Consider the following 15,000-nt stretch of genomic DNA (forward strand, 5'->3'; position numbering starts at 1 on the left):
ACTTCCACATAGATGGCCGTCCCAAACCAGTTCTTCTTCCTCTTGAGTTTGGCACATGAAACTGACACATAAACATGACACACAGTCAGCATCTGAAGAAAGCATGTCACTTCCTGTTCCTGTTGTGTAGTCTTACCGACGGCGTGCAGCTGAGAGCGTTCGCTGTTGTTACTGCTACAGTCACTTCTGGAGGAGCCCGAGGCCATGACCTCAAACACACAGAAAATGAACGGACAGCTATGGTAATTGGGATTAGTTCATTAACCACAGCTTCCCAGTACGACCGCTAACAGCTACATGACACCTCCAATGATTCTGGATTTCTAGATGAATGCAGCAAAGATTAATGTCTCCACAGACTGAGCGGTTAGTAAAGATGAGTGAGCTGGAGATGCAGAATCAGAAAGATTATTTTATCCGTGTTATTCACAAGTGTAGATATAAATATAATGTTATAATCAATGCTTTTCACCATTACTTAATCTCGGCAGCTGTAATAGTACAAATGTAGTAAAAGTCTCAAAAGACACATGAAGTATTTAAATCAGAGCGATAAAGTCAGAGTAGAAAACAGAAAATTGTACCTCAGGAAACATTATGAAATAAAATACTGCAGTTATTACCCATGTTAAAGAATTGACATCTAACTAACCCATCAGGACCTCGTCAAAGTAAAAAACTGGTGAGATCTGATCAACTCACAAGTGATGTGCGTGAGACGCCTGTGCTTCTTCAACCGTCACTGTGCGCCATGATTCACTGCAACACAAGAGAGTCACATCAGCACAATCCTGAAGACCTTTCCTGCGTCCTGAAGAAAACACGGACATGTAAAGTCATCTTTTAGCTCAAGGTGCATGCCTTAATGCTCAAATAAACACGAAAATGTGTCAAAATGCTGCGCTTGGTGATTATTCTGGTATACATTCCTCGGTCATGTAATAAATGAACATAAAGAGTTGAGAATGAAAATACGTGCGTTACGGTAATTTGAATCCGTGCGGCTCTTAAAGTGACAGTGGGCTATTTTCCTGCTGCAACTGTGTGTTTGTTAATCAAACAACAAAAGACAAATTTATAAATCACACACTGCTCTTGAGTGGAGGACTTCTGTAGCTTTAAGAAACAAAAAAAAGTTTAATTCTTACAGTGAAGACTGCTGTTTATTTTAAATTTGATTATTAATTTCTGTAGTATGCTGTAAACTGCTTGAGACTTGCATAAAATAAACATTAAAAAACAGTTTGTTGCATTTGTCCTTTGCTTTTTTTATTACTGACAGTTTAATTATTTTCAGTAATTTTGTGGACTTTTTGTTTGTTTGAAATTCCGCTAGTCTCAACAATATAGATGTCACAGCAACCTTATTTACAGAAAATACATATTTGATATGCATCACTTTCTTTAAATAAATCACTCATAAATAGTTTTGGTCATATGGCCCCCTCATAATCATGTTAAATAATCAGGATTACAATATTGACCAAAATAATCGTGATTATGATTTTTGTAATAATCTAGCAGCACTAATCATGGTTGTATCTCTCCATTAGTGATATTGGATCTTAGTGCTGTGTTTGACAATATTGACCACAACTCTTGAATAGACTAGAACAGTGGTTCCCACACAACCAAACATATATGTTTGTGCGGCCCACTGCAAAATAAATAACTGACCACGCTATTGTTGGGTTAATAACTTAGTACTCAGAAGCTAGATTGTTACTGTCTTTATTGAATGAACTGGCAATGAACAGAAAATAACTTGGGCTGGTACCGCTGAGCAAAAACGAGAAAACCAGATCCAGGCAGAGCTCGGCAGCGGTAGACCGTCAGCGGAGCACGCAGTCAGGAGGGAACATGTTTACAGCCATTTATGCATGTTTGAATTTGTTGTTCTGTAGCATATGCAGCAAAAATATCTAAGATAAATTGGCAGTTTATTCTTAAACCAATCAGTGAGCTCGAATAGTGGAAGCATAGTTACAATTTAATATTTATTTATTGTCATTTAATTATATATATGAAATGATGTTATTATGTTATGACTTAGACATTTTTACATATATTAACAATATTATTATTTCTTTTAATAGTAATTGGCAGCCCACCTGCAATACCATCGTGACCATGCCACGGACCAAAGGTTGAAAACCACTGGACTAAAAAACTTTTGTTGGCATCAGTGGAAGTGCATTAGCATGGTTTAAATTGTACTTATATGACCGCCATCAGTTCGTAGCAGTGAATGAAGATGTATCATATCGATCACAAGTGCAGTATGGAGTACCTCAAGGCTCAGTACTAGGGCCGCTACTCTTCACGCTTTATATGTTACCTTTGGGAGATATCATCAGGAAACATGGTGTTAGCTTTCACTGTTATGCTGATGATACTCAGCTCTATATTTCCTCGCAGCCCGGTGAAACACACCAATTTGAAAAATGGAATGCATAGTCGATAAAAAAAACTGGATGACGAGTAATTTTTTACTGCTAAATTCTGAAAAAACAGAGGTGTTAATTATAGGACCTAAAAACAAGACTTGATGGCTGCTCTGTCAATTCTTCGTCATCAGTTAGGAACCTAGGTGTGCTATTTGATCGCAATCTTTCCTTAGAAAGCCACGTTTCTAGCATTTGTAAAACTGCATTTTTCCATCTCAAAAATATATCTAAATTACGGCCTATGCTCTCAATATCAAATGCAGAAATGTTAATCCATGCATTTATGACCTCAAGGTTAGATTATTACTAGAACCAGGAAGTATGACCATATTAGCCCGGTCCTGTCATCGCTGCACTGAAAGACAGCGGAGACCAGGACAACTAGAGCCCAGATACAGATCCCCTGTAAAGACCTTGTCTCAGAGGACCACCAGGACAAGATCACAGGAAACAGATGATTCTTCTGCACAATCTGACTTTGCTGCAGTCTGGAATTGAACTACTGGTTTCGTCTGGTCAGAGGAGAACTGACCCCAACTGAGCCTGGTTTCTCCCAAGGTTTTTTTCTCCATTCTGTCACCGATGGAGTTTCGGTTCCTGGCCGCTGTCGCCTCTGGCTTGCTTAGTTGGGGTCACTTCATCTACAGCGATATCATTGACTTGATTGCAAATAAATGCACAGACACTATTTAACTGAACAGAGATGACATCACTGAATTCAATGATGAACTGCCTTTAACTATCATTCTGCATTATTGACACACTGTTTTCCTAATGAATGTTGTTCAGTTGCTTTGAATCAATCTTTTTTTGTACAAAACGCTATATAAAGATGACTTGACAGACAGATTAAGGAAAGATGGACAGGTGAGGGATGGATAGACAGACAGAAGACAGACAGACAAATGAAGGACCGATGAACAGATGAGGGACAAACAGACAGATTAACGACAGACAAACAGGGGGACAGACAGACAGACAGATGAAGGACAAATAGACAAATAGTACAGACAGACAGAATGAACAGAACCGATGCTCATCTTCTGGTCACATTTGCTACAACATGAAAAACAAAATCTGCCAGCAAAACGGACTCATCTCTGAGTTTCTCCTCCTGGACACTCGGTGGAGGAGAAGCGTTTCTATTGAAGGCTGAGGTTTGTTGAACTGTGATGTTTGGCAGTGAGATGTGTTTTATTCGTTCATATAACGTCTGCAGGGCCGATGGGAGAAACAGCTCCAACATCTTTGAACAACACACGTGTTTGTGTGATTGGCCAGGACTAGCCAGTAGTGTCCACTACAGAGTGAACACACTGCATTAACTAGTTCAGTTTAGTCAAGTCACTTTTACTAATATACAATAAACTTAAGTCTGATCCAGGGCAGAGTTTCAGTAAAGCAGCACTACAATGAACTACAACAGAATAGTGTCATTATTCAGATCAGTGTTTGTTTGGTTTCATAGATATTATGCAAATGAAGCTGTGTATAAACCGAATGAGAGGAAACACACCTGTGATCAGCCTGATATTAATAGGTTATAATCGCTTTCTGTCTGCAGTAATGTTCATATGTTATGGTCTGTCTGGAGCTGATGTTTGGGTACACAGCTGATAGGTTTGTTTATCCGTGTCTTTGCGGCCTGTTACCGGCTCCATCGCTCATTAATCACCGGGACTGAGTTTTAGACTAGTTAATTGTTCTTCACTCGGTGAATCCGATTCTGTTTTGCAATTCAGTGACTAAACCGTGATATTCCGTAGTTTAATCGCATACTCATGCTAACAGGCTAACACATTAGCCTCACAGCTAACGCCGCTCTGACGCGATCAAACAAGTTAACGGCGATTGCTAACAAACACACACTGCTGTGACTCTCACACTGTCCTGTAACACACGTCTCTCACACACACTCGGGTTTGCGTTTGTCAGTTATTAAGTTTAATCTGGATCAGGCCTGCAGTCACAAAGCCATTTTCACCTGCAGGGCGACCGCGAAACTCAGCAGTGACAGTAACAACCTTAACCTGGTTAACTAAGTTCAACTAATCAGACAAACAGTTTAACTCACCAGACGCTGCAGCGGGACTGCGACTCAAACCGAGCTGAACTGAGAACACGCCTCCTACTGACTCTGACACACACACACACACACACACACACACACACACACACACACACACAGAGAGAGAGAGACAGAGAGACTTTAACTGACACACCGACACACACACACACACACACACACACACACACAGAGAGACTCTGACACAGTCTGACTGAAGGACACACACACACACAGAGAGAGAGAGAGAGGGACTTTAACTGACACACACACACAGAGACTGACGCACGCGCGCGCGCACGCACACGCACACACACACAGTCTGACCGACTCGTGACTTACGCGCACACACACACACACACACACACACACACACACTCATCTGTACAAACCCACCAGGAAACACTTGTTCAGTGTAGGGTTTGGTCAGCATTGATGATGCAGGTTTATTGTGAAATTGAATGAAATGTTAATTTGAAGCCCAGGGCTGAATTACTCTGTTTTAGATCTTTGATCTTTAACAGACAGTGAGGTACAAGATTAAAGTCATTTGTAATTAAATACACGTCTAATGATCAGAACATTGGAAAATCCACCACCAAATATATCCCTCAGTCCATCCACCATCCTCTGAACATCACAGTTATATTTGCATAAATTAGGATTAGAACCATCAACTCAAGAAGCATGAACTGGAAACAGATAACAAATGCAAAAGAGACAAACATTATATTGCTGTAAACGTGAAGACAGTAGAGTTCAGTTCAGTGGAGTTTATCTACTTCTCAAGTATCCTTTCTCCAATCCTTTGGCTGAGTAAAATCATGATCAAATCATCAAGCACAAAAAACACGGAGGAACAATCTGAAACATCCCAGAAGCAAACATAATATGTACATCTGTTAAATACATAAAACTCTTGGAAAAGATGCAAGGCACCGTATCATCAGTGAAACTCTGTGAGAAGGCACACAGCTTCAAACAACGCTTTAATGAAGTGTTGGACATGATTTTATCAAGTAGTGTAGAAGCATCTATCCCATAATCCCTCAGGACCGTAAAGTGCACGATGTGTCCCGCTACAGAGCCACGGGCCTCGGCTGTGATCAGCACTAAATATGGCTTTCATCGAAGCAAAAAACTAAAAACTGGTGCTAGCAGTGTTCCAGCTGTATGATTAAATCTACACAGTCCATCAGCGCAGGAGTGTACGAGTGATCGGAGCCGGGTCAGAACGGAGGACACGTGAAGAAGCCCGACACCAGTCTCACTCGCTTACACCTCAAACTAAAATTAACCAGATGTGACCCTGAGAACAGAGAGATGTTTTTCCAGCAGCGGCCGATCTCAGTCTCAGTGATTCTGCTTCCTGACCTTTGGGCTGAACGTCTCTCTTTGGCCGCCGTTAAACACGAGTCCAGCGCACGGTGCGTCCTCATCTCCGCCACACAGACACCCAAAATAACCCCAGAGGAGCGACGCTCAGTGGTCCAGAGCAGTGACCTGAATGACAGGAGGAGACTCACTGCTGACGGACGGACCACACCAACACACAGAGCCCTGAGACGAGTGGAGCACAGCCCTGCACACACACACACACACACACACACACAGATATCAGTCCAGTACGTTTGTTCGGATCACACTGCTCTCCAAGCTTTAAGACTGCAATAAAAACAGAAGTAGCAACAGATTTGTTTCCTTCTATATTCTGACAAATTATCAAAAAAAGAGAAATGTAGGGCAGGGACTGGTTCAATGCATCAGTTGTGGATTTGTGGGCGTGGCTCTCATAAGTGTATGCAGATGAGCGGGGCGGAGTTTAAGAACACTAAACCACTGGAGAATCCTGCACATGACACATGGCTGACACTTCACTGGACGTTATGACACGGTTAAACAATACAAGATAAAAAATTAAAATTAAACAACTGCATGAATGAATAATTAATAATAAGACCAATAACATGCATTTGATTTCATGCTGAATTTATAAAGACTGTATAAAAAATATAAAAGACTAGTAGCCAAAAATACTCGCTCTAGAGCACTCACTGTGTTTCATCAGGCAGCTCCTGATCGGCCTCCACAGCAGAAGACTCTACGTCCAGACTGCAGTCACTGCCCGCTCCGGACACACAACACGGACTGTCTGGAGTGAGAACGTCCCCGCTGACACACACACACACACACACACACACACACACTCAGTCTGACTGCTGTAACACTGCACTGATGCTGTGAGTCTGTCAAATGTTCTGGATTTACTTGATTCGTCCTTCCAGCGTCTGAATGTGCCGCTCTTTCTCTTCCAGTGTTTTCTTTAAGCAGTTTATCTCTCGCTGTTTATCAAGAAGTTCCTTCTGAAGCCTGTAGTTACACTCCTCTAGAGTCTCACAGAACGCCTGATGGACACACACACACACACAGACTGAACTGATTTTTTAAAAACAAAATGTTTCATTTGCACTTACATTAACTGATGTACTACATCTGACCCTAAAGCCACCTTTAATTTATTTAAAGTCATTGTCTGGGTTTAGAGTCATGTGACCCCATGTTAAAGGACTTAAGCACCAGCTACATCAAACATTGCTAACAGTGTCTTCTATGATGTGCAACACAAACATCTCCTTTAAGGTATCAGAAAGTCCAGCTAGGGTTAGATGATCACATCTGGTGCGCTGGAGACTCACCCGACTCTCCTCCAGACTGTCAAAGGGTCCAGGAGGATCGTCCAGACACAGGAACTCTCGCACCGCCGCACTGAGGAGCACACATCCGTCACACACATCCGTCCGTCTAATAAAGCATCACGAATGCTGGACCGAGCAGTGAATCCACACTCACCAGTTGGAGATGTCTTTATGGGCCACGAGGTTCTGGAGGAAGGTCTGCAGACCCAGCTGTCTGTCCTCCAAGAACTCCGTCTCATAGTTGTCTTTGAACCAGCGCTTCGGAGGAAGAGACAGTCTGAACCCCGGAAACATGTCCTTCAGCTGCAGAGAGACACCGAGTCAGCGGAGCACACACACACACACTCTAACACACACACACACACTCTAACACACACACACTCTAACATACACACACACACACACACACACACTATCTCTCTCACACACAGACACACACACTCTAACACACACTCTCTCTATCTCTCTCTCGCTCTCACACTCTCTCTCTCTCACACACGCACACACTGACACTGATACTGACATACACACTCACACACAGACACACAATCTAACACACATACACACACGCTCTAACACACACACTCTCACACACATACACACTCACACACAGACACACAATCTAACACACATACACACACGCTCTAACACACACAATCTCGCTCACACACACACACTAACACACAGACACAATCTAACACACATGCTCTAACACACACACACACACCATCTCTCTCACACACACACTCTAACACACATACACACACACACAGACACAATCTAACACACAGACACACTTACACTCTCTCTCTCTCTCTCTCTCACACACACACTTCTCTCTCTCTCACACACACTCTCTCTCACACATACACACACACACACTCTCTCTCTCTCTCTCTCTCTCTCTCTCTCTCTCTCGTTCTCACACTCTCTCTCTCTCGCTCTCACACACACTCTCTCTCTCTCTCTCTCTCTCTCGCCCTCACACACACACACACACACACACAAACTCCTGACCTTATCGTTGAGTCTAGAGAAGTCAGTGTAGCGTCTGAACACGACCCAGCTCTCGTCCACACTCTTCCTCACCAGAACCTTGTAGACCTGCAGCAGATGAACAGAGAGAGAGAGTACAGTCACGTACCGTCATTTCTACACAACATACAAATGAAGAACCTGGACATATTCATCAGACCGATAAACTCGTGATCTTTAGGCTCTTTCCCAGCTCAAAGAGAGACGGAAGAACTACAGTCTTCAGCACACTTCACCAATCAAGAGTCAATCTTTCAGAGCATAAGGTCAGTCTGACAAAATCATGTGATTTCAGTAAATCAGGCTTTATGTTGGGTTAAATGTTAAATGTTGATGATCTCAGTGAACCCATGTGTTTATTTCATCATTTAAATACCACATTTGTATAATAAAAAAGGAAGAGCAGTAGTTAACTGACTTTAACCCATCCCTGATCAGACAAGCCCAAAACAAGCCATGCAAATACATTACAAGAACAAATCTTCTACATCTTCTTTGACAGGTCAGATTTTTACTACATGTGCCGTTTGTAAAAGCATGTATGTTCCTGTTTCTTACAATTGGTCAGACACACCGTTCACAAACATCAGATATGAGGTCACGAGGTCACGACCTCTGTAAGTTTCTCATGTTTTCATCTTTGTTCCATTTCAGGAAACGATGTCTGTGAGACGCTGATGGAGTGAGTTATGATGCAGGCGCAGCGTTTTTGGACTTTTCTGTTAATTTGACAGTAAAGTGCAAAGTTGCAGTTTCCGGACCCAGACCTCCTGCAGTATGCTATCAGAGCCAATCAGATCACAGCGTGCCTAAAGAGATCACCAGAACAGAATAGACCGGGCATACTGATTTTGAATGACTTTATTTTCAAGTAATTACAATGACTAAATAGAAGTACTAGAAGTGAAAGAGAGTGACTCAAGTCTCAAAACATGAATAATTGTGGAGTACAATATCTGTCACTGCAACTACTAAATCAGAGCACATCTGTTAGGGCTGCTCCGATCACGATCTCGTCAGTAAACCTATCTCTAATCAGCGGTAAATTCCCTCACATAGAGCAGCTGTTACTACACAGAGCCATTGTTAACTGAGAAGATGCGCAAATAAACTTAAAATAAGCTGAAGATGAACGTGGATTTGCGATAAAATAAAATTGTATTGCTGGTTTCCTGCAGCTGTATCCCTTCTAGCTACGACCGCGATTATAACACAATTACTGTATCTGCATCACTATAAGGATAGGTTTAGGGTTGAGCTAGGTGCAGAAATTAATAAACCATACATTTATAGGTCCCATTTCTAGTTGCCTTAATGGGAGGTAGCAAAATGTGACAGAACACGGTCCTGACCGATGAGAGCCCCGAGTGTGTCCTCATGAAGCCCGTCTGCTGTGAATGTGTTTGGTGTTAGAAGGACTCACGGTAAACTTGGCCCTCTCCTCCATCACCTCGTAGCCCAGCACGGTGGGTGTGATCGGCCGCTGCTCGTCTGGAGGCCCGCTGGAGAAGCACCTGTCGCTGCCTGCAGACGCGGCTCTGTCCGCCCGCGGAGCTCGCTCGAAGGGCACGGGGACCGGGACGAACGGCGAGGCCATCGCAGTCACGGCCTGAGGAGACAGTTTATTCATCGCAAACGTGACTCTAGAGGGAGGTTCTGTGGCACAGAGCTCTATTAGAGAACACACTGTGAATAAACACATACAAACACGCTCTGAGGAGAAAAACAGAGCGTGACGTCACAGCGACACGATTAAAGACAAACGCGATAACTAAAAAACATCAAATTTACATCATATTTAATTATCAAGTACAAATTCAGCTGGACTTCATATTTCTATAACAACAATTACAATACGTGAATAAGTTCATCTTTACTGTTTGATTTGCTCGCTATTATTGCTATTATTCTTCCATCACCGTCTGACGCTTGGCCGGAAAATCGTCATCACGCACCGGCGGAGATGACGCGTAACGTACACTTGAAACTAGAAATAAATAATATGATTTCATATGTAATACCTCTTGTTCTTGTGCCGCTTAATTAATAAAGCATTTTAAATACATACATACATTAATATTATTACTATTTTGATGAAGCGCGTTTAACAGATGATCAGTTTGCAAATGTGTTCTTCATGTGAGCCGATTCTTTTCGATGAACCTTTTAAATCGGTTCAAAAATCGCCTCGGTCGAACCTGATAGATGCGATACCATCATACCAGTGTTGTTTGAGATGCCCCTCACCTGAAATAAAGGGAGGAGTGAAATAAGCGCAGTCGAGACGGACAGATCAAATGATATCTCCTCACACTTGCGCTGTGCTGCTGATAATCATTCCAGTTCGGTTGCTTTTATATTAAAATAAATATGGTTTAGACAACAGTGATGTTGCGTTCTATTCTAAAATGTTTTCTTTTTCTTTTCAATCTGATTTCATGTGACTATTTAAATTATGCATGAACATTCCCAAACACTATAATAGTGCGATCTCTGTGTGAGATATGTGATTCTTTGTCATATTTTTATACAAATCTAAAACACATGTTTGCATTAAAGCAAAAATGCATGATAAATATGCCTTTCATAAGAATTACCAGCATAAGAAGAAGGTATTGCGCGTCGTCACAAAAGCTTATCAATTGCAAGAGTTTTAAGTCTTGCCAATTTAAACATTCAAAACACAATTCGCTTCCTCCCGTGCCTGAACTAACAAATACATCTCGCCAGTTTAAATATACAAGCACAAAAATACATGAGAGGCTTAATTCAGCACCGCGCGCAGTTCTGTGCACACAGCGCGCGTGCAGAGATCTCACAGTCCTTGAAAACAGAATTTAGTTTGGTCTCTTCTTGCTATTGAAACGACACATACATACAACTATTCTCCTTAAGTGAAAGTAAACAGTTGAAAAAGAAAACAGATGTGTATCATTATACTGAATGTATTGTTTCTTAAAGTGACCGCGCCTAATTTACTAGCTACTGTCTGTGTCCTTAATGTTAATCCAATAAATTAAATGGGAGAACATTTACTGATCTTTACTGAATTACTTTGTAGTTTTGACAAGAATTAATCTTAAATAATCTTTAAATTATACAGTGAAGGCTATGCAATGCTATTTACATTTGATTATTCAGTTTCTGTACCTGGACACCTACAACCTTGAAAAAACTTAAACATAGTTTCATTTTTTTATTTTTATATTTGGCTATAATAGAGTACCAGCACCTCTTTTGGGCCACTTAAAGCACTGAACGCAAGCCATTAATAAAGGAATCCATGGACAAAGAATCAATCATTTCAATGTGAATGGCACGGGAAGAAAGACAGGTAGATCAATCCATATCTCTTACATACCTTTCGTCCTTGTTTCACAGAAAAAAGACTGAAGCTGCCCCCATTTGCATTTGTTGATTCTGTCATAAGCATACAGTACATCAGCAATTACACATGTTTAGGGGAATAGGGCATTATTAATATACAATGTAAGGTGCTTTGTGCTAGAAATGGGTAAACCACTACCAGTGAGTCTGCCCATGGGCTGAAGAAGACAGACTGACAGATGCCTGTGAGAAAACCTGAACACATCTAGTGTTTCTACATCTGGTTGAGAGGATTCAGATGTGCTGACCACTAGATGTCGCCCAACAGCAGATCTGGAGATGGACGGCACAGTTTGACTGATCTGATGTGGATTTTTCAACACTTTACATCTGATAAAGATTCAGCCGCTCTCACAGATGAACGTGTAAATGACGTGTAGATGCTTTGTGATCTTGATAGTGAACGTGTGTGTTTATGCAGAGATTCTCGTGAGGCAGGTTTGCAACTATGTGTCAAGAGACGTGCCCCGCCCACCCGGAGACATCAGCACCAATAGGAACGAATGTTGACTGGCGGTGGGCGGGGCTTCTGATGAGACCAACGCCTCTCGATCCGAAGAAGATTCGCTGCTGAAGTGGATTAATTAATCTCGGGTAAAGCTGCCGTGTTTTCTCTCAGACCAGCGTTAAACAGGATTAAATCGTCTCTGCTCTGACTAGTTTAGTCTCTGTGTTTTTTTTCCACTACATTAGAAGCTTGAAAACATTTTGTTGTCACAAATTGTTCTGGTAATTATTTTTCCAAAATACTGGCCACAGCAGTCTGTAAATCTGTTCATGTGTGACGGGTCTCCGGCGGCCAGTGGGTGGCGCTGTTCCGCTACACCGTGTGCACCTGTTGCTTCTTATCTCTCCTTATTTAAGTTTGGTGTTGAAGATTTCCTCTTGGGTTTTGTTTGGGGTTATTTTGTGTTTGGTTTCTTTCCTATTTGTGTAAGTATTGTATTTCATTTGTGTTTTCAGATACATTGTTACGATGAAACTGCCCAAAACCTTCTATCAGAGCTCAGTCTAATTATTCACAGCTTAAATAAAAGATGAATTGGTAATTTGGTTTTCACTGCATCCATCTTTTTGTCATAACTTGAGCCGGTTGTGACAATCCCTGACAAATTCACTGTTATTACTCACATTCAACACGGTCTTATTAAAGTGTTCAAAAGGAGAACGGGAAATGATTGTTTCTGCTGTTATTCATAGCAAAACACTACAACACCACATGGTCTTTTTGTCATACAAGATTTTTATTTTTATAAAAGTAATAAATATAACAGGAAGACCCACATTTGATTTCACTACAAACTTGTGAAAAACGTTACTGTATCTTCTGTTAATATTTATTGCCCATATTAAATGCCAGAGGCAAAACGTCATGTTAAAATCCTTCCTGAAAGAGTGCAAAAGGCCATTAAACAATAAATAGAAATTATTGATACAAATGAACCTTCCAGAAACAGCTCGTCAAACACTTCTCTTTCACTTAACTAGCCCCAGTAGTGCAAGTGCAGTATTATTATCATTATTAGTTATTACATTGAACAGTAGTTTTATATAAAGTCATACCGTGCTCTATTAAACACATGAAATGTTTGGCATTCTTATCAGTGCTGAAGTCAATTTAATGTTTAAGAGCCTCAATATTCGACATTATTAATTACTGTATGTTTTATTACTGAACTGCTTCAACATAATCTTTTTTTTTAGGTGTTTTTTCACCTCTTGGCTATTTAATGATATTCTGTAAACGATTCGGCTGAAATCTAAACACAAACAGATGAAATCCTTCAGTTTTTGTACTTATAAATAATTAATAATAATGCAGATGAAATGCTTTTACAAAACAACTCCTAAAAGTAAAACAATTACTGTAATGATGTACTAGACTCTCAGCAAATCCTGAACCTTCAAATCAATCTGTCAAATGAAATAATTTCAATAATTTTCAGATAATTTTTTAACTGTAATTTTTAATGTTAGTCTTGTCCATGTTTGTTGAACAAACTGAGAAAGAAATATTAGTCTCACAATATAAAAATGTGCATAGAAACAAAATATAATGGAAGCTCACCAAACAAAGCCTAACCAGACGCTCAAATGTGTGTGTGTGTGTGTGTGAGTGTGCGCGTGTGAGTGTGTGTGTGCGCGTGTGAGTGTGTGTGTGCGCGTGTGAGTGTGCGCGTGTGAGTGTGTGTGTGTGAGTGCGCGTGTGTGAGTGTGTGTGTGCGCGTGTGAGTGTGTGTGTGCGCGTGTGTGAGTGTGTGTGTGTGTGTGTGTGTGTGCGCGTGTGAGTGTGTGTGTGCGCGTGTGTGAGTGTGTGTGTGTGTGTGTGTGTGTGCGTGTGTGTGTGCGCGTGTGTGAGTGTGAGTGTGCGCGTGTGAGTGTGTGTGTGCGCGTGTGAGTGTGAGTGTGCGCGTGTGAGTGTGTGTGTGTGTGTGTGTGTGTGTGTGTGTGCGCGTACATGTGTAAGTGCGTATGAACAATGGGATGATTGTGGGTTAGAAAAACACACCTCATGAATTTCCAGTTTTTTAAAATGAAAGATGACAGAATGAGAGAAGCTACTGCATGAAGACGTAGGGGTTGATCTTGTGAGCGGCGCTCATGGAGCAGTTCGTGTCGTCGTGCCACAGCGGAGCGTCGACGGGCTCCTGTTTGATGCAGTGGAGCAGCCCGTGACCTTTGAACTCGTAACCCGCTTTATAGTCGTGCTGCACGTACCCTTTGTAGTCAGCGTAGGCGTCGCTGCAGTGTGTGTTGTATGCGCTGGCAGCCGCGCCGTCTCGGTTCAGGACACACTTGAGCGCTCGGGTCGAGCCGTAATACTGTCCGGTGTACGGCGCTCCCTTCAGACGCTGACAGGAAGAGTACTGCTCTCCGAATCCAGCCTCTGCTTTCATCTGCGTCCACGAAGCGTTCTCCGAGTCCGAGTCCTGCTCCACCTTCACCGCCGGCTCCAGCACCGCCTGAGCCTCGTATCCGTCGAAGCAGAAGCCCTCGCTCTTGACGCCGCAGTCGCTGTCGAAGGGTTTGGGGATGAAGGCCTCGGCTCTGGAGCTGTAACATCCCGGGGCCGATCGATACGGTTTAGTGTAGTGTTTGCCGAGGACCGAGGAGCTTCTGGAGGGCCAGACGCCACAGTCCAGGTTTGTGAACTTCTGCCCGCTCGTCTTGCAGAAGTCCAGAGGCTCGTCCGGGCTGTAGGGCCCTTCGCTCTTGTACTTGACGCTGTCTTTGCTCAGGAGCGAGGCCTGTCTGAAAGCATCGTCTCTGTCACTGCGAGACACACAAAGGGAAATCTGTCTCATTTCTGCAGTCAGCAACACATGAAGAGGACAAGAGAGAGAACCTGCTCTTACTTGTGATCTAACGA

General features: G+C 42.2%; 3 protein-coding genes and 1 pseudogene across 5 annotated transcripts in view; 1 reads left to right on the forward strand and 3 right to left on the reverse strand.

Moving 5' to 3' along the window:
* LOC113042666 (NEDD4-like E3 ubiquitin-protein ligase WWP1) overlaps positions 1-4,624 on the reverse strand; it is a 24,546-nt gene extending 19,922 nt beyond the window's left edge. The window contains exons 1-5 of one of the 3 annotated variants that reach the window (XM_026201670.1): positions 4,522-4,598; positions 980-1,040; positions 703-759; positions 137-209; positions 1-61 (exon numbers count right to left, since the gene is read on the reverse strand). The exon at positions 1-61 is cut by the window's left edge and continues 78 nt beyond it. In XM_026201670.1, the coding sequence (XP_026057455.1) occupies positions 1-61; positions 137-206 (131 nt within the window). In that variant the 5' untranslated portion in view covers positions 207-209; positions 703-759; positions 980-1,040; positions 4,522-4,598. Of the gene's footprint in view, positions 62-136; positions 210-702; positions 778-979; positions 1,041-4,521 lie in introns of those variants that run through there. The other 2 variants (XM_026201669.1, XM_026201672.1) reach the window with 2 other exon arrangements.
* Positions 1-15,000, forward strand: part of LOC113042671 (receptor-type tyrosine-protein phosphatase mu-like) — a 673,064-nt pseudogene that overhangs the window by 75,424 nt on the left and 582,640 nt on the right.
* Positions 4,922-10,181, reverse strand: LOC113042683 (sorting nexin-16-like). Its single transcript, XM_026201706.1, has 8 exons — positions 10,121-10,181; positions 9,667-10,014; positions 8,226-8,312; positions 7,363-7,511; positions 7,209-7,278; positions 6,781-6,917; positions 6,568-6,684; positions 4,922-6,094 (listed from the first exon to the last, which is right to left on the reverse strand). Exons 2-8 carry the CDS (start codon positions 9,943-9,945, stop codon positions 5,995-5,997), a joined length of 939 nt encoding a protein of 312 aa, XP_026057491.1. The 5' UTR covers positions 9,946-10,014; positions 10,121-10,181; the 3' UTR covers positions 4,922-5,994.
* LOC113042674 (aryl hydrocarbon receptor repressor-like) overlaps positions 14,018-15,000 on the reverse strand; it is a 24,760-nt gene continuing 23,777 nt past the window's right edge. Inside the window, exons 8-9 of the mRNA XM_026201686.1 lie at positions 14,987-15,000; positions 14,018-14,903 (exon numbers count right to left, since the gene is read on the reverse strand). The exon at positions 14,987-15,000 is cut by the window's right edge and continues 189 nt beyond it. Coding sequence (XP_026057471.1) covers positions 14,189-14,903; positions 14,987-15,000 — 729 coding nt within the window. The 3' untranslated portion in view covers positions 14,018-14,188. The remainder of the gene's footprint in view (positions 14,904-14,986) is intronic.

The sequence above is a fragment of the Carassius auratus genome, chromosome 24 (assembly GCF_003368295.1).
Source record: "Carassius auratus strain Wakin chromosome 24, ASM336829v1, whole genome shotgun sequence".
Taxonomy (NCBI): domain Eukaryota; kingdom Metazoa; phylum Chordata; class Actinopteri; order Cypriniformes; family Cyprinidae; genus Carassius; species Carassius auratus.

What these genes read in the sequence shown, in the direction of transcription:
- LOC113042683 (XM_026201706.1), bottom strand. Translation starts at nt 9,945, where the DNA reads ATGTGTTTATTCACAGTGTGTTCTCTAATAGAGCTCTGTGCCACAGAA. An exon ending in AGGAGAGGGCCAAGTTTACC is followed by an intron (nt 8,313 to 9,666) that starts GTGAGTCCTTCT and finishes CATCTGCTGCAG; the next exon opens with GTCTACAAGGTTCTGGTGAG. An exon ending in ACAGTCTGGAGGAGAGTCGG is followed by an intron (nt 6,918 to 7,208) that starts GTGAGTCTCCAG and finishes TGTGTCCATCAG; the next exon opens with GCGTTCTGTGAGACTCTAGA.